This window comes from Anabas testudineus, chromosome 23 (assembly GCF_900324465.2).
Source record: "Anabas testudineus chromosome 23, fAnaTes1.2, whole genome shotgun sequence".
Lineage (NCBI taxonomy): Eukaryota > Metazoa > Chordata > Actinopteri > Anabantiformes > Anabantidae > Anabas > Anabas testudineus.
The window spans coordinates 5,749,724-5,770,077 of NC_046631.1; the positions used below are offsets into that span (position 1 = coordinate 5,749,724).

Genomic DNA, 20,354 nt, shown 5'->3' on the forward strand with positions numbered 1-20,354 from the left:
CACAAAAGGTTAGATGGGAACAAAAGCCCTAATAGAGCTTGTGTACCATCATCCATCTCCATCTACAGTAACAAGAAGACTAGTTTAAGGGAGGTGTAATTAAATATGAAGTTGCCAATACACAGACACAAGGGGATGAAAGAGACCACCTCTGCTGAGAATAGTGTTCGGTGGTGCATGGCCTCTATACTGTATGTATTGTGAGGGTTAGGTGTCTGAGTGTATGGCGGCACGTGCAGGCAATCACCATACAGTACGTGTATCTACAGGTGTGTGTGCTTTCATGTCTGGCAGACACACCTGACAGATGAGAAAGAAGGTTCAAGGCCCACTGGGGACCAGTTTCCCTAGTCCAATACAAGGCCTGTTCATTACTGCAAGCATGAGGGAACAATACTCCATAGCCAGCCAGCTTTATTTGCGGCCATATTCTCTTATTCTTGCTCTCTCTCCTTCTGCACCACCCTGACTTCCCACAGTGCACCACTGCACGCCTGTGAAGCTAAGATTGGTTGCAGTGGGCTCTCCAAGGTTTCAAAGCTGTCGCCGATGCCTAGACTGTTTTCTCTCTCCTATTTTTCATCTGTCATGTTTCTGAGAAAGAAAATAGACCAGACATCTTGGTTTAAGTTTTTTTTCCTGGTATTGCATGTGGGCTCCAAGAGTTTCAAGTTGTTAATGAAGAGGAGAGGGGGAGTGAGACAAAATACAAAAACAGACATACAGCCTCCATTTGAAGGATATATGCAAAGCAAACAGAAGTTCAATGAACTAGCCTTGTCTTTTAAAGTTTGCCCGTTTGTTTATTGTTCATGCATAATCTGAATATACAATACAATGAATATTTGATTTAAAAAGATGATACTAAACAAATAACACACATCCTAAAAATGTTTATGGCTGGGAGCAGTACACCATGCAGTAATGCAGAGGATGTCATTTGCATTTTGGTAGAGACACATAGTATAACAATGATACCAAAACGTGTCAACATATGCAGAAAATGATGGATACATGAAAATAATGGCACACTTATTTGTAGAGTGCACGAATACAGACAAACAAAATCATCAGATGGAAATTGATCCTTTGCATGAATCAGCTTTAGAGGCCGCTCACAGAAGAGTGTGTTCACAGCAGCATGCCGAATAAATCAGGTTTGTAATGGCCCTTACTGCAGGCACGACAAAAAGCCTGAGAGATGCACAGAGTCCCATGTGGGCTCATGGAGCGACCACTGACAGGGCGTTTTTCTGAGTCAGATGCCGCCACTTGGAATTAAAGGGTATTCAGTAAGTAAGAGACTTCTCAGTGGACCCAAATGTTTCCTTGAACTATTTGCTTTCAAGAGTGAATATCAATGATGCATGGGAATTAGAATCTGCACTAGAAACAAACATGTTTGAAATTGAAATGCTGAATATGACACTTGTTCACACAGAGACTGGAAAAAATATGTTTGTCTTGTCTCAGAAATTATGTGTCTGCTTTTGAGACACAGAGATCAAACCCCTGTAGCTCTGACTGTCAGTACTCATAGCAAATGATGTTGTGCGTCATGTTAAGAAAAGGTTTAACGTGTATTAAACAGGCTACTAAGAGATAAAATATCAAACAGCCTAAAATAAAGCTCATACAGTTTTGCAAATGTCAAATAAACAAAATGCATTAAGATTAACTTATGCAAATGTACACTAGAATCCTTTCACCTTTCTGTTTTCTGTTTCAGCCTCCATCTTAATATATTTGCATATACATTAACAGTCCACATACTGCATAATGTGGGCATAGTCATTGTCTTAACTTGAGCTAAATATCAGTTTCTATGCTTACTGGATCTCTGTGATTGGGTCTAGACTTGTTTTCACCTTCCTGCCAAATTACTGTCATTGTGTTGAATGGCAGATATGGGGAGCTAATACACATCAGGAGAATTAGTATGCCCCTGAAGCACTCAGTACACTTTGTCAGGAGAAGAGGTGATGTAAGAGGGGATAAATGTTGCAGTTTTCCTGACCTGGGGCTCAACATCCCCCACACAGCGACACACTGCCCCCTCTGGGCTGGTAATGGAGATGAAATACTTTCAACAATTTGAGCTGCATTTTTTTTTTTTTTTTTTTTTTTAGGTAATTTATCTAGACGTGCAGTGATCTGGAGTCATCAAAGGTCCCTGGTTCTGTTATGAACAGAATAAATAGTTTATTTACAGCAAAGACGTTGCTGATGTTAGAGGATCATTAGGACACATCCCATTACATACATACATACAGTACAATGCCAGCTACAGCTGCAATGCCGACAAACAAATCACTCACATTCTTTGCAACAAAGACGTTAAAAGTTATTCACGCTTAAACCAAACAAGGTTTGTTCATTTTAGGCAAGGTAACATTACCGTTAACAGTCATATTTCACACAGAAGCAAATAGAAATAAAAGGGCCTAGCCCAGTTTTCATTATGAATCAAGTATCTGAACAACCAGTGGTCTACACCTCCTTCTCTACCCCCTCCCAGAACACTGGGAGCCACCTCCTCATTCTGCAAATTTCACCAAAACGTGACAAGTTTGCATCTTTGAATGCTGAGAAGAACCAATGATTCTTAATGTTTGCATCCACTGTGACAAATATGAAATGTCATCATCTGACACTCACAAGGTTATTGATTCGCCTCTTTGAAGGACGAAAACTAGGAATACTTCAGAAAGGATTAGTGATGAGGGTAACTGGGGCAATGTCTGACTTGTAAGTTGTGGACTCTTGCCCCAGCCTTTCTAACAAGATACGGATGTAGAAAAGAACAGAAAGACAAAAGGTCACCACAGTTATAAATAGGGGATGTGCTCGTGAACTAGAGTGAAATTTATTTATGAAGTACTGAAAACACACAAGCACAAGTGCTTTGGGAAAAACAGATTTTGGGGGAAAAAAAAGATGAAAATAGTAAAGAAAACAAGAAATAGGCATTTTACAAATGTTGTGGTATGGGCCAAAACCTTGACTTCTTCTACTTCTGATTTCTTATCATAAGCTAAATGTTTTTTTTTTTTCTTAACTTAGCAGGTTACTACAAAGATGGAACAACTGTGACCTCAAAATGCATGATGCAAATGCAGTTTCTATAAAGAAGAATTCAGGTCAAATTTATGCCAGGGTCTAAACTGCTCAAATGAAATGGACCATGCTTTAGGCTGTTCAAACCAGTTTTGCATGGTTTTGTAGCCACCAAATACAATATTTCTAAGATTTGGTTTACATTGTGCACATGGGCATGTACACTGTACACTTAGAAATAGTAAAGGTTTATTTATGTATACTGTACACAAAGATTGAAATTTCAGGACTGCGTCCATTATTAGAGAGTGTGACTACATTTTCTAACTAGGCACACCAGTGCGACCTGAGAATATGCTCCTCATTTGTCTTTTTTTGTTTGTTTTTAATTACTCGTATGTGTGTCTGTGTGTGTGAGATAGTGTTTACAGTGGAGAGTTAACCTTAAGGCTACTGTCATCATAACAACATAGGTAGGCGATGATTCTGCGTGTTATCTACCTGTATTTGGTCCATTGCTACTCTTCCTGATCCCTGAGGTGACAATGCAACAAACTATTGTTTTTTAATTTAGTTTTTCCTTTGAAAAACACTCAATACTGAGACAATGAAAAGAAACAAAAAACATATTCCTCACTCCTTAAAAAAGATGCACAAAGAATATGTCTAAATAATAAACTGTTATTAAATAACAGAACAGAAGAAAATACTGTATATTGTGGAGCATGTCCCCCTTTGTATATTTCAGCCAGTAACATAAATAAAACAAACAAACAAACAAAAAAAACCCGATATGGTTTGGCCTTTGTTCCACAGTTTAAACTAAGCTAATATGAGGGCTCAGCAGTTTAAGTCTGTGTAAGTGCTAAAGCTTTTTCAGTGTTAAATTCTGTTTTGTGTTGGCTGGAACAGTGTTCACTCTACAATGCAGTACAAGACACCGTCAATATACCCTCACATGCTACCATAACAAAGAAACCAACTTAATGGCTAAACATGACTGCTGAAGCTTCAATTTAGTTATGTTAGGAATAGGTAATACATTTTAAGAGATGATTTCTACATGAGCGTGTCTCGAGTTAACCCTCCTGTATAAATATGGGGATTCTGAGAGAGAACAGGTGTGGATTATCTTCTATTTGGAACAGGAACATTAGACGAATGCTCCTGGGAATAGATCAAACCTATTGGAAATCATTTATTTGAACTGTGAAGAAAGGAAAACCTCTGGCAGTATCTTGTTTGGATAATGATGACAGTGGTCTGTAAGAGACTAAATCAACAATCTGATATGCTCTTCAAAAGTTCTATGTTGTAATGGTATTTTCAACTGTCATATACATATTAATCCTAATGCAGACAAAGAAACCATCAATTCCTGCAAGAATCACAATTCTGAGACTGTATAACGGAGTGAAACATGAAACTTGCACATCCGTTTGTGCGTAGCAACAAAATCTTATTTGAAACATAGTTTCAAATAAGATAGTTTGTCTGAGATCAAGCACGTGCTTCTCCTCTGATGTAAAAAATAATGATGAAATACTTTATTGATGGGGAAATTGTTGTTTGGACAGCTGGAGTAGATGACGGCGCTACTGTGGGGTTTCAATGTCTTGTCTAAGGACCCCTCGAGATATAGCCAGGAGGAACTGGGAATTGAAGCAGTAACCCTGGGGTTTATAGCCAACTGCCTCTCAACATGTAGTTAATGCTAACAGACAAAGAAACTGATTTTTTCTTGTAGGTGCTCTCCCTATAATAAAAGCATGGTGAAGTGCTCATCTATATTTGTCCATTTTATATGTCTTTTAGCCTTACTAGAAGTGGTCATTCCTGATGATATCTGAATTACCACATTTAGTAAGGATACAGACAGCAGATATAGACTTATTTTTAGATGTTCAGAAATACAGTTTCCTCACAAACGAGCTCTATGGCCACTAGCGTACTGTACCTATCCACACAACAAAGGAACACATACCCTTGCCCATAAATCCTGAAGGAAGACACTTCAGTCAATGCACAAATAAAAAACACAGCAAAAGAAAAATAGAACAAATACAATCAACAATAACAATAATTGAATCACCAAGAAAAAAAAAAAAGATTTCTCACTGCAGCACCCTCACTGTTGACTCTACATACAGTTATTGTCATCTGTATCATGTTTTACCTTACACCTAAAAAAGATGTGTAAATACTAATGACACTTGGAGGCATTTTAGTCTCTATTTTCAGTCTTAAGTCGGCCATAGTTGTTGCAGTTGAAGGTGAATTAATATTAATTCCTCTGTAATATACAATGAATAGATTAACATGTAATGATTTAATAGGCGAGTCTTCAAATCCCCACTGTAAATTACCGTTTGTGACTGGGCAGCTGCTGGCTGCGAAAGAGCTCTAAGAGAATCAACCAAAATGTCCTCACAATGGTTTGGAGAATTTTCAGACATCCATAGAAAAATATGCCCACACTCACAACTCCATACACACATGTACAACAGCTCACACATGCTCACAGAAGTGTGAACCTGCGACTTCCCAGGTCATTTAGATTATTCCTGTAAAGGAAGTGTTGACAGAGAGCTGCAAGTGAGGGACTGGCAGCAAGTTAATTAACTATCACGTTTTCAGCTTCTCAAAGAGAAAACAACACCTGCAGACACATACTATATAAAACTGGAAAAATAGTACAAAAGGTATCACACAGTGCAAATAACACTTCAAGTGTAAGTGCTACTTAATTCAACTAATATTTCTTCTCTTTGTGTTCAGTCATTTATAGATCCATGTAGTACTAAAGCTCTTTAAAGCTCATCTTTTTAATGTTCATTCTAATAAATCTACATCATCAATTTGCACTGATCAAGAGGTCAACCAATTCTTGCAGGTTTAACTTATTACGATGAAAATAACAAGTTCCACAACAAACAGCTGTGGTAAAAGTATACTGGCCCACAGACAAAGCCTACATGAAATTGTCACCCATCACTCAAAAACCAATTCAAAATCCACACAGATTTGTTTGTGGGTACATGTAAAAGCCAGGCTTATGCTCAAATAAGTATTACATCCTCATGAATAAGTATTTACTTCTTCTTTTTTTAACTTTCACATTTAGTTCTGCAGTTGACTCTTTGTCTTTAGTGTCTGTAATTAGATCAAACAAGCTGCTTGTCTAATCGGGTCGGTGTGCTGTGGTTCCCCTCTACCTTGATGTCTAAGTTATGAAAAAGAACTTGTTCCTTTTAGTATTGCTGCTTGTCTGAGTGTCAACAAGGGCAGACTAGGATAAGAAAAGTTACCTATAGTACTTATTAAACAACCAGTAGAAACAAGGCAACTACAGTACTTATTTGAAGATGATCATAGAAGCCTATTTCAAGTCGCTTTGATAGTGGTCCTTTGAGTTTTAAGCAACAGGAAATAAAACAAATACAATGCAGTTTTCCCAACCTAGTTCCAACTCAACATACAGTAATTGTAATTAAGCAGGTGATTCAGGCTTAATCAAGACACTCAACATTTTGATACTTGCTGTTCCCAGCTATTTGGGAGCAACACAGTTTGTGAACTGATGCAGTTTAACTGATACAGAGTGCAATATTATGGTTGGTGTTGGTGGTTGGCCAACTGTGTCTGGGTCACTCTAGCTATGACTTGAATTGATTTTTTTTTTTTTGTGTGTGTCACGTGTTATCTTAACATGCATACATTTAATAACTGCTTATTTTGTTCTGTGTACTGGGAGGTTAGCTTTAAATATGTATGGTATGTGGTGAGAGAGAAGTAAAATAAAGTGACTTGGATTTTGAGTTTGAAGAATATTCAATATCTGTCCCTTTGCCAATAAACAGAGGCTTAGGAATTGGAAGCATTGCAGGACACTTTCTAGACAACAGCCTAAATGTTTCATTGTTTAAAGATTTCTGCTCATCTGCTCAGATAATGAGGCTGTGACAATCCACTGTAAAGTCTTGTCTAACATCAAGATCTACAAAAGCTGCACTGTAATTTATTTCCAATTTCTTTGTGATTTTCCCCCATTAATTTGAATCAACAATTATAAGATTTTTTTTTTTTTTTTTTAAATCAAGCAGCACAATTTACCACACACCAGTGATGTTTAAGTGGTGCACAATGGTACTATGCAGTTTTAGGAAATTACTCAGAGCCTAGTGAAATCTGACATACTGTGAAATCAACATCATTGACGATAACCACTCGCAGCATGACCGGAACACAAAGACAAATTCCATCTGATATTACCTCTAGATTTCAGTTCACAAGTCTTTAGAAAGGGAGATGAGCCAGGCTGTGAATAAAGAAAGGGGAAATATTCATTTTTGCACCCCACATGGGGTGTGGTATGATATGGTTTTCATTTCTCTGCAGCAATCAAATCTGAGAGTGGAAATGGCAACAAGCATCTAGAGGCCCGCTGGTAGCAGCGTGCCTCACAGACAAAAGCACTGCTGGTGCCATGCAAACGGCATGCTGCTTTCAGCAGCGCTATGATGCCTTTGCTGAATAATGGGCATAATAAATCAACTGCTGGAAGAGAGGTGGCAAGAAAAGGATTAGTGAAAGCATGGGTGGGAGATACAAGAAAATAATTAAACATACATAAATACAGACTTATATACGTACATACTGAAACACAGACACGCTGCACGCGCACAAAGACACACTTTTAGACATGGGTTGGTGGCTTTTAATACAACATTAGAGACAATAAGCATAGATCCTCTAAGAAGCTGTCTTTAATGTCATTCCTATGCAATATAAATTAGCTATATTTAGGAAGTACTGTGTCTTTAAGGTTAAACCGTGCGCGGCAATTAATATTTTTAAGCTTAGGATAACTGTAAAGAAACATGTTGCCTCAGAGCAAATACAGTATGGCACAGTTGCTTTTCTAGTCTGCTTTGCAATGCCAGCATTGTTTATTGCATATACCAAAAGTCAGAGAGAGACAGGAAGGAACATGAGCTTTAGGTTCAGGGATAATCCCTCAAAGAAAGACAAAAAAGTCATGAAATCACAAGAAAATGACGAAAAACTGAGTAACATGCTGCAGGAAAGAAGGGTTTCAGTTGTGTTTCACTTAGGTAAGGAGCTAAAGAAAGTCGACTTCAATCAGATCAGAGATGACTACATCATGGCCAGTAAAGAAAAGATCTGTGCAGTGCCCGATTCAACCCCAACTGCATGCAACTGCCCTACAACTAAAAAAAATACATAAATAAATAAAAATAAAAAAACAGCTATCCCTGAAAGACAAAAAAAGGCCCATGCAAATTCTCACAGACTAGATCCAACACAATTAGCCTCTGTTGCTCACCATTTCAGTACCACAACCCAGACAAACGAAGGTGGGCCGAATATCAGCTGATGTGTCATCTCGTGTGAGAATGAGAGGCAGGATCTCTTTTGTTCTCTTTACACTGAGAGACGACTATTCCCACATGATGCCACCTCTCCTCTTCTGTACATATTGCAGAACCTGCTCAGATAGTTCTAGAGGCCGCAATTCCCACTGCAATTTATCTTTGATTCACACCTAAGTCTCTATGAACACACACACACACACACACACACACACAACACACACAAATTATTAAACTTGTCCACAGCAGTCAGTCATAGTTAAATTGGCACTTCACTAAGCTATGCATACAGTCTATTTACAAGACTTGACACTTGTGCTATAGTCTGAAATATAAATAGAGACTTGCTAGAAATACCACCAAATTACATAAAGTGGCACCGACTCCACACTACATGCCTGCCAGCACTGGCAGTTAGTTCACACAAAAGAACACATGTACACTCGCTTCCGTTTGTCTGAGAAGCTCCAGCACATAAACATACACAAACCATTACGAGAATGTGCTACAATCACACACACGGCTGGGCTCCCAGCAGACCCAGCCCATTGCTTCACTATAGGATAAGCAGTGCTTGAGATGGTGGGCACAACATTTTCTTTTATTGGCTTGCCAAGAGATGTCATTGTACTATCAGCATCAATAGGACATCTGCTGTTGTCACACACCATGGTTTATTGTTGCGTGACTGCCAATGCTAAAGTGCATTACCTTCATCCCTTGTTGTTGAAAACATTAAGACCTGAGCAGCACATCAAAGAAAGCCAGCAGGTATATTTCATTATTTCCTGGAGCATCAGGGGCGACAGTTGCTTAGTTGGTAGGGCAGTCGTTTACGAACACAAGGGTTGTTGTTTCGATTCCTGGTTCCCTCTATTTCTGGCCACATGTCAGTGTCCCCGGACAAGACACTGAACCCTGAAGCCTGTCCACAAAGATCTCTCCAAGAGGAATAATAAAGTATTAACTATTATTATTATGCACATATAGTATGCTCAAGGAGAGATATACAATTAATGCCACTTGCTGCAATGAATAAGGACATAGAAACCTCCACAAAACTCAAAATCTACAAAAGCTTTATCGGGTAGATGCATAATAGAAATATTTTATTGACAAAAAAACTGTAAAATGTTATGTTTATACTATTTTTCTCTATGTGTACATAAGGTGCATAACAGACTATGGGCAGTAAATGTCTATCCTGGATTTGAGCAAAGCAAAGCAAGCTTTTACTATTGGATTTCATATCTACAAGGTAAACATTTGGAAATGCTTAAAAAGAAATAACTGCTTTAAATCAGCGGTTTGCTTTAGTTTGGATGTGTCAGAGGCCATTTTATTGTTCTGTATGGGAAACCCTTTGCAGATTTTATACCATTTGGCCAGGTCAGAATTACAATTATAACACAATGATGTTTAACAGAGAATACTGTTTACCACATTCATTACCTTAGACATTATAAAACATTTTATAATTAAATACAAATTGATGTCAAATTTCATGGCAATCCATCCATCTGACAAACTTGATAACTTAATCCGCTTTTGCTCACATACAATATTCCCAGGACAATACTCCGGGGAAGCAGGAACAGGAAGGGGAGCTTATGTGGAGGTGAAAAAGAAAATCAAAGGATCAGATCGGTAGAGTGCTAATCTCATTGCCATTTAGACCAAAATTGATTTCCATAGGAAGGACCCCCAGCCTCAGGGGCTCCTCAGCTCAGTCTCATTGTTCACAACCCATGGCCTTATTCAATAAGAGCAAAAGGTCTGGTATTTATAAGGAAGGTAATTAGCTTAGCGTCTCACCACGCTAAGTAGCAGGTCCTCCAAATCAATCCAGTCACTATGACCGACTCAGGGTCACCTGTCTCTGTTACCAACTGAGCAGATGAATGAGCTTTTTGCATAATTCTTCTGAGCAAACAGATGCTTCTCAAGCAAGGTTTGTTGCTCTGATGAGTTTACAGAGAACCTATTTTCCCCTTTGAGGAGATGTCAACAAAATCTTCAGAAGAGATCTGTATGACCTCTTAAGTCAAGTGGTGAGTTTAAATGATTGAAGAGAGAGAGAAAGAGAGAGAAAGAGAGAGAACGCACAAGACGTCTTAGGCAGTCAAAGTAAATAAATAAACAGTATCATTAAAACCACAACTACACCGTCCTGCCATCGAGGACTGTCAAAAGTACTGTCTGACACACCAAAATACCCGAGATACTTCGATGCACAGAAGCCAGGGGCATATAGAGAAAATGACAGAGATTAATAAATATGCAGATAAGTAGATGCTGTGGAACGTGTTGAGAATCTAAGGGGTAAATGGACAAAGGAAACCACAAGAGGAAAAAAAGAAAAACACAGGCACTAGGAGCTGAAAGGTCCTCCAATCTTACCGGGCAGCTTTCTGTACTGTAAATATGTCCCACTTGGTGGGAATCAGTGTAAAAGGCAGCTAGCAGCTGGTGCTTAGCGGGGTCCTGCTGGCCCAAGCCCACAGTCGCTCCGGCTCACTGATGAAGACAGATGGATTGGGCCACAGCCCTGACGCAGGAAACACACCCCCGAGCCGGCAGATTAAAGCCAAGCTTCCGATGGAGCCCTGATAGCCCACTGAGGGAGAGAGAGCAGACTGGGCAGGGAACTAATGCTTGGTACACAGGCGCCTCTTCACATGAACTCTTGAACCAAGAGATGATATGGAATGAGGTCATCTGAATGTCAATGTTTGAGTAAAATTGTGCAGAGAAACTGCAAATGCCAGAAACTGTATAGCCATCTTAATATGGCAACCTTGTGCCATGTACACAGATGTGGAAACAGAACCTCTAGGTAGCACTTGTCAGTATGGTCATATTCAGTGTGGTATTACTGTGTAACTCATCGTTTTCCCTTTATTCAAAGAACATGCAAAGTTTGTTGACTGCTGATGTTCTCAGTTCAGTTTAAGAAGACCTGCAGGAGACAGTTGCACAGCAAAAGAGCAGAAAGACCAAAATCAACAAGGGACTACAAAGGTTACATGGTGCTAATAGCCACTCGTGAAGTGCTGGTGTGTTTAAGTACGCATGTACTCTTGCTTTTGTAGGCTGATGAATATTGAACACATGAACCATCTATTAAGCTCTCATATACACTATGTACAAACAACTTTTAAGACACTGTAACTAGGAAGCCCTCATATCCCCTAAAGTGTATCGTTAGGTGTGTCCAACCTGGTGCAGGTGTGAATTTATCACGCTTTCCTGTTTATTATCCTGCCACTACAAGTTGCAACCCTGTCTGCATTGTCTTTTTTGGTCAAATTTTGTGGCATTTGTAGGAGGCAAAAATGAGAAGACAGGAAGGTTGGAACAGTAGTCACGGACCAGAGTCTGAATTCTCAAATCAACATTTAATCAGGAGCCAGCCAAATCTCATACATTTGGTAAAACTGCTTCTTTTTCAACGATTATGTTAAAACAACATGTAGTCTAATGTTTACAATAATGTAAAAAAAAAATGGCTGAGAATCAACTTTCATTGAATTTCCTGGAACTTTACCGAACAAGTGTCTTACAAGACAGCTCAGCTCATTGTGTTTACCTTTATTTTCAAGGTTTATTCTACCTTTCATTCTGTCTGCCTTTTGTTTAGTTTTGCCTCATCCAAATACGATAAAAAGTTAATAAGGGAAACACCTCAGGGAGCAGATGAGAAAACAGTAGTCACGATGCAAGCCACATACAATTTGATGACATGACCAGAAAAATCAATAGGAATTCATTGTAAGTAACCCCCTCAGCACTTCACTGCCAGAACAAAAGAACAATTCAGTGCTGTCTACTTGAAGCAGTAATAACCCAGTATAGTCTTTCTCCTGCAGGAATCAAACCATGCGTGCTCAAACAGTGCACTATCCTTCCCATGGCTTAAAACCTGCCGCCAGGACCCCTTCATTGGGCACCAAATTCTCACTGCTCTTATACATGGTGTTCAAAAGGCAACTAACGGCAAAATATAAAGTTTGCAGAAAGAAAAAGACAGTTTCTGCTGTTCTTTTGACAGCCAGTTAGCTGCTTCCATTGACCTGAAAGCAGAAAAGTCATGATTCAATACAAACAGCAGAGGCTGTTTGTATTGAATCATGTATCTGGACATCTTGACACTGTAGAAATGACTTTTTATGGCAGTTATAACTTTTGACGATTCTAAAATTATTTTAACGATATGGAAAATTTAATATCACGATTATAATGACAAAAATTTGTCATGGTTATCAGTATTATCACTGTATTTATAAATACCTTGTGAAACCGTTCAAAAAGTACTGGTACACATTCATCTGTGGTTACTGTTGTTATTACCAATAATAAATATACAAATGTATGTGCATACTAGAGGATGTCAGTTTGAATTTTCTGTATTAAAAAGGTCTGGACAGGATTTAGTCAGACAAACAATCATTAACCTCAGCACAAACAAAATGCCAAACTAACAGCAGCACTGTATGTGTGTTCACCAACTAAATGTCACTGAAAAAAGATGTAAAACAACAGTTTCCTCACTTTGTTCACTGCTGCTATTGTTGTATAAGTGAAACTAACCAAAATGATTATACAGTATATTTTATGTCTTAACATAAATTTCGATGTGGATTAAATTCCTGTCCATGGAATTTAAATAATCTGAGTATTCTTGATATCGATGCCATCTTTCTGCTGATGGCTTGTTGTCTTTTGATTTTATTAGAATCAAACCAGCTTCTAAAAAGGTAAGAACAAGTTTTTCTATTTAATTAGGTAAGAACTGCAGCTACATGTTTAGAACCTGATGTTTTTATAATTAGCAAACTGAGCAGACACCAGTGGTGGAACGCAACAGAGGACATTAAATCAAGTACTTTAGTCTAGTACACTCTCTGGGTACTTCTACTTGAGAAACTCCATTTTATGCCACTTTATATACCACAATGTCATAATAAATAAATGTATTGCATTATCTGGTGGCAAGGTTTGATACAACATATGATCCAAAAAAGCTGATTATTGGTAACAAGTCTGCTTGATGTAAACACTAGGTAGGCGTGTAGGCTTAGGCTAGGCTGGGATTTACTAAATTAATAGATTGCAGAGTTTTTTGAGTCAAGTCCACTATAAAACCCATTCTGTCACTGAATACTGTTGTACTAATACTGTGTAATCAGACAGAAAAATCTGAAAAATCTATCCACGTTCCCTGTTGGTGACTGTGCCAAAATATAGAAGACTAGACTAGAGCGGAGAGAAGCCAGAAAGGTCAACAGCCATGTCTTTCAGCCATGATTTACACAGAATAATTGTGTATGCATTTAAAACCTGTATTCTCCAACACCACATATGATTGTCCTAATTAGACCACTTTCTTTTCAGGACAGTATTGTACTGTATTATCTGTATTACTTAAGCTACTCCAGTGTGGTGTAGTCGATTTTATTTTGACAGTGGCTTACTTTCCACTGACCTTATTGTGTCACCCTCTCTGCCCTGGTGTAACCCTGAGCTGGTTTTTAACTCAACAGCAAACCCTTATGGGGACAACGCTTCAAAATCTCACCTGACCTTATGTTTATTCATGTGTGTAGGAGAAACAAGAAGGGTCTCTTTACAGCTGAACTAGCCAGGCAGAACTAAGGCAATCACCCAAGAGAGCTGGGATGGCGAGAGCCTAACATTTAATTTAATATACACCCCACGGAGAGTGAGGGCAGATGAGAGCAAGAGGTTAGATGAGGGCAAAAGAGTACCTTTTAACATGGCTGGCTTGATGCAAGTCTTGATACAGCTGCCTCCTGGTCCTGCCGTGCAGACTGCTGAACCCCAAGGGCTGGAGTGAAAGCCAGGATCAAGAACTCTTGGTGGGCACGAAAGCTCAGTAAACAGGGTCGCCATTTTCTGATCTTCAGAGGATGACTCACTGGAAAGGACAGCGGCGTATGATGATGAGAGAACTGTGGTGTGGTTTAAGTGCTCAATAAAAGTCTCCAGAGGCACAAGGCACGGGCAAAGCATAGGAATGCTAGTTAATCATTTTAATTACTTACTAGACGTTTACACTGAGTGAAACACTCAAATTTATTTTGTAATGGTTGCAAATAGGACTAGACTTAGTCTAATTCATGTGTCTTTTATACAAATTACCTAAATTTCAGCCCAAAATATATGATCTCTTTTTGGAAACTTTGCACACCACTAGACATAATATCATAATATTATTAATATTCTATTTTTGAAGATTTTATTGCTTATTCTTTACTTATTTCAGTGCACACAGTACTAAATACTGGGGGGAAATATAATAATAATATAATGGGGTAAACAAGGGAGTTGCAACCCAGCTTCAGTTGAAAGGTTACCATCTCAGTATCAGCTGGGATTGACTTTGGCCACTTTGCAACCTTCTACAGGATAAACTGTCCTCTATATTTGAATATATGTTTTCCTAATGTATTATTGTTACAGATGTTAACTTTATTGGTGCTGACTTACGCTTCTTTTACTTGTTATTGTCCCAACACAGTTTCTCTGGCGTTTGTGAAGTTGTGAAATATAATTGAATTTCAATACAATTTAGATGAGGTTCAACTAAATTTGTAACAGCTATGTTTTAAACATTCATGCTACTTTCTCTGTATTGTTAGCATAAAAGTTGAACTCTCTGATACACCCTTCTGCAATGGTTGTAGAAAACTACAATATAATTCTTCAAGAAAACATACATTATCTCATCGATGAAAGCATGCGCACACACACACACCTATATTTTCCTGATCTTTGTCTTGTGCTCCTCCTCAGCATTCAAAGCATTTCAAACTAGCACTCAACTCCCCGTTCAGCTGAGGCAATAGTCCTCCTGTGAGGACAGCACAAGAAAAAAAATTACACTTCAGTCATTGTGCCATTAAAAACAACCCAATATATTTGAAGCTGTCAGGTGAAAATCCTCCATAAGCTGCTGAACACAACAGAGCAGATACAGGAGTGGAGCAGAAAGATAAAACACGCCATCTATTCTTATGCGTCTCTCTTTGAAACTTCTCTTCAGTGTGAGATGGAGGTTTCTTTACTCCCTGCAGAGCTGCTCCAGCTTCTGCTCTCCCTGGGGAGATTTGCAGAGCGAGACAAACACCTTGGGTTTCTCTGCGGCTGTGTGTTCTCCAAAATTCGCCCCAGGCAACTTTAAATTAATACCTAGCACTGCCTTTCCCCAGATAATTATGTATCATCACCCCTGAAGGCTATAAATGGAGGATGTTTAGTGCTTGTATAATAGGGCTAAACTGTTCTGCAAAAATCTCATGCTGGATATAATGAATGCTGCATCTTTTAGAAATGTGTTGAACAACTTAACAATTACAGGGAGCTCTGCGGGTTCATAATATTTACATGTTATTATTAGAACCATGCCTTCCTATGCTACAGTTCCTTCTGGTATAAGGAAACTACCTGTGCCCACAATTGCAAAATACCAATGTGTGAGATCAGCAGAAATTTGTTTCCCGCTGATCTCCATCGTGTCTTTAACCAGGACATGCTTTGTTTGCCATTACTGCGAGCTGTTGTCTCAATAATTGGCAAATTGACAGGCCTGTGGAGGTTTGGATCTACCAATTCTCCAGGCTCGAGTGTCAGAGACGTGTCCCTCATGTCGCTGTAGCACACACCCTCTGTTTGCAAGGAGACTCTGCGATTAGCTGGGAATTCATTCCTGACATGATAATTGCTGTCAAATTACAGCCAACCACCAACAATTATGATGAGAGCTGACAGGTGAAGTGCGTCCATCCCCCCCCCAGTCACCATGCTGTGCTCTCACAGTATGTTTATAGGCAGCTGAGTGAGGGTATAAACACAAATACAATTGTTCAAGGTCCCCTGGTCAAGCTGCAAAGCTCCATCAGCACACAACTGTGGATTACAGAGCAGGAGCGGTCTTCAGTTCAACTGTGGTGCTGGAGTAATTAGATGCTTTGTGATGAACAGGAGACTTGCTCCCTTGTGTGGACGTGTCTTGTGTTATCACACACACACTAATGACTCATCTACAGCCCCTGAACCACATGGGCCTGAGGCGGATTTCCACAGGCTGCGTGTGGGTTGATGCTCAGACATGTGACATTCATGGAGAGGAGCAAATCAACAACGGAGCTAATCGCATCTTTCTATAGTATGCTGTGATTAGAGTCAAGCTGAATGCACGCATTAAGCGGTAAGAACACAAATCTGGGTTTCTTCCAACCAAGTCATCAACCATAACGTGTTATGTAACATTAATATCCATGTTTTTGGTGACACACAAAAACTGACTCAACAGCTAGTTATCACTTTAAGTTTAGCTGCTGCTAAATGTTATGCTAGGCTACAGCACCGGGGGCTACAAGAAGCATAATTAACCCTAAAGAGCTTCATTCACCGAAGTTAAATATGCTTTTCACACTTTATTTTATCACAAATACTTCAATTCCTATTCGCCTGTTAGCTAATAAACTGGTGTTAATTTTCCTTCTTGGAAGTTAATGTTTGCTAATGCTAGCAAAAGAAAGCAAACAGTTGATATTAGCTTGAGTAGTTTACACAAACCAAACAGCGGCTCCGGTTTTTACTGAAAATAAGATCATGGAAAATAATTTACTTACCAAATAGTTGGGTCACTTTGTAAATAAAGTCTATTGAGCACAACAGGGACCGTCCTATACAAATACAATGTAGTGTGGCTTTCAGGTCTTCACACATGTAGCAGTAATAAAATAAAACATGTGTTTTTGCTGCAGGCTCCTGGTACTGTGTGTGCTGGCTAAGTTAATTATATTAGCAACACCTGTGCTTTCAACAAGTACAGTGTCTTCCCATTGATGATCCATAACCCTTAAAGTAGCTACCTTTAAATTCTAGTTAGAAAATGGAGTTTACCTTCATATATTATAATAAGAATTACATTTTTTAGTTATACTTTATTTCAAACCATGTCTAGATTTTGTTCCTCCAAATGCTCGGTCATACATTGCTGTTATAATATTACTTAAGTAAATGTGGAATACTAGAAGCAAAAGTATAAACATTAAAAAATAAAGCACTGCTGAAGGAAAGTGAAACTAGCTTTCACCTCTTTTCACAGACTTTCCTTTAATCCCTTCTTGATCCAAGAAGAAACAACTTTCATAATGGATAGTGATTCATCTACCACTCTCCATGTTTCATAATAATAATAATAAAAATAATAATCGTCATCATTCAGATCCCAATCTGCAGCAGTAACCGCGTCCAGCTAGATCATGATCATGAACATGATCCCTAGCTGGCTTCCCACCCACCAACAGTAGAAGCATTTCTAGTGGCAGATACAACCGCTGAAGCTCAATCCATACAAATCTTGGCGGTGGACAGGTGTTTCGCCTCCGTACAACCTCAGGAAGCTTTAAAAGAAGAGAAATCTCCAAGCTCTCGTACTGTACAAATATGTTGATCAATCAGTTTGTATTACATAGGGCAGTTTATTGAACTAGATGTGTTAGGTGTCATTATGCATGACCTTAGTTTTTCTACACTCACAAAACCATAAAAGTTTGAACATTTATAATAATAATTTGCTGCTTCAACATTACATTCAAAGCTGTAAATTGTTATAGCTACATTTTGTTAAAAACACAATATTTACATTAATTGAAATACACAAATTTTATATTTGGCATACTTACATTAATCTCATCATATAATTTACAAGCTCTCAAGTACTGATTAATGTGAATATTTAATCTCAAAAATTCACAACAAATTAAAAAGTAAATTAACCATACAAAAATTAAACATACAAACAATACTGAAGCTAATTCCCCCCTGAAAAAAAATGTTGCATGGAATTTATGATTGATGAATATTTTAAGCCCAGATTTCCTCTATTATACAAAACAGCATGTGACATCAGCCTGCCACAGAACATTTACTTCACTGCGACAATGCAATGTGGTTGAACTGAGCAGATATTTATAGAGCAGTCAACTCACGTCCATCTTTTTAATCGAACAGAAAGTAAACTTTAACTGTACAAATATTTGACAATGATTGGTTTGTAAATATTTCTCCAATAGAGTGTCAGGCGTTATGTGTTTTAAGGTCACTGCTGACACTGAGACTCTCTTCCAATTACTGCTTTGTCAAATAGAGAGTTTATAATAACAGTACTGGTCATAATACAGAAGATAAAATCTTGTTTGTGCTTTACATCTAATCAGGAGATTACAATTTAATTGGGATTTTTGGGTGAAACCACATTTTAAAAAAAATTATCTTTCGTAAATGAATCTTGTCGGCTGAACATATCCAAGCAATTGATTCCAGGTCCCAGTAAAAAAAAGAAAAGAAAAGAAAAGAAAAAAAAAAAAAACTTTCTTTACAGCACATTTTCCTTTGGCACAATACTCCCTAAAGATCTGTTGTCATGTACATCATGCAGGAGGATTAGGGTGCGTTCACATAAATGGTCAATGACAAATTCCAGCTTCTAAACATGCAATTGCACTTCTATTTGCCCATGTGTTTGGTCCAGGATCATGATTTTATTGTTCATGTGGGCAATTCCTCACTTACACTAAGTGAACAGCAAGTGATTTTTAGATCGATAAAAAGATAGATTTGGATTTGGATAGATAAAGGTGGGCAGTAGAGTGAGTTATTAAGGTAGAAATTTACCACAGAAAACCACCCAGGTTTTTGTGATTAACATATAATCATGTTGAGTTAAGCCTCAAAGTTACTGTCCCCACTGTGCTGAAGTTACCCTTTCTTTAGTTTAAACCTTTTTTGTTCCATTGTTTGTGTGATTATGCCAATGGGAACACACCCTTGTCTACAACACTTGACTGAAATGCATACTTGAGGCCTCTAGCACCTTTTTAGCCATAAAGTACACATACAAATGTACTGTTGTTAAAAAAAGAAACGTGCAAGACTCATGAATAAAAGACTCTATTTCCAATACTTAAGGCAAAAAAAATTCTCATTTATACCAATATACATATATTTGAGATTATCACATCTATCAAAACTGTCTAGAGTGTTCTGGTAAACATACTGTATGTCGCAACTGACCATTGGGACCTATTGTACATCCTAGAGCTAAAAGTGCAGAATGGTCAAGTCAAAGTCAATGCAACGTCTCTAGTTAATACAAATAGAAACTTTCTTTATCTGAATGTTTCTTCAGTTGCTCGACTGCCCGTTTATCTATATGCCTGTGTTTTCAATTGGAGTATAGGTCAGGAATGCCAGACTGAAGATCACAAAAAAAATGAGTGCCCAGTAGAAAAGTGCAAAATACGCCAGTGTGTTTCTCCTTCCTCCTTTACATGCCTAAACCAGCACCTATAGTTGTGACACCTTCCTGGGCAGAGGCCTTGGTCTTGGGACTCGGGGATCTGAGGTTCCATCCAGCTTCATGCTGCCTGTGCGAAGCTGGTGAGGCTTAGGTGGCAGTGCTGGGGCGTCCGCCTGCGGGGGGATGGAAAGGCTGTGGGGCAGCGGCACAGGCCTGCGAGGGTTGTTCCTCTCATAGACACTATAGGGGGGCGGTGTCTTGTTCTCTCTGCGTATCGGCTCGTCAGAACTGGAGACAGAGTTTGGCAAGGTGGTGGGTGGAGGCAGAGGGTGGGGTGGGTGGTCACCCGCTGGCAGTTCTGTGCCTGAGGCCTCCGATACACTGCAGCGACTGAGGGAGGAGATGCCGCTGCTGTAGCTGCCGGAGAGTACAGGGGAGTTGGAGACCAGGCTAGCAGACTGGCACTCAGTAGGCGATGGGGTGAAAGGTGGAACTATGGTCTGAAGGGACAGAAATGATGACAGACAATCATAAGTTTCTTTTCTTTTTCTTTATCTGTAAACAGTTTCTTT

At 38.8% G+C, this 20,354-nt stretch overlaps 1 protein-coding gene and 1 long non-coding RNA gene across 7 annotated transcripts in view; both read right to left on the bottom strand.

Moving 5' to 3' along the window:
• Positions 1–14,276: 14,276 nt before the first annotated feature.
• LOC113163709 lies at positions 14,277–17,212 on the bottom strand. Its single transcript, XR_003298929.1, has 3 exons — positions 17,108–17,212; positions 15,229–15,324; positions 14,277–14,388 (listed from the first exon to the last, which is right to left on the bottom strand). It is a non-coding gene; the product is annotated as an uncharacterized LOC113163709 (long non-coding RNA).
• A 632-nt stretch (positions 17,213–17,844) lies between these two features.
• dock4b (dedicator of cytokinesis 4b) overlaps positions 17,845–20,354 on the bottom strand; it is an 89,822-nt gene continuing 87,312 nt past the window's right edge. For 3 of the 6 annotated variants that reach the window (XM_026362578.1, XM_026362576.1, XM_026362573.1), the window contains one exon: positions 19,830–20,282. In XM_026362578.1, the coding sequence (XP_026218363.1) occupies positions 19,830–20,282 (453 nt within the window). Of the gene's footprint in view, positions 20,283–20,354 lie in introns of all 6 variants that reach the window. The other 3 variants (XM_026362574.1, XM_026362572.1, XM_026362577.1) reach the window with 2 other exon arrangements.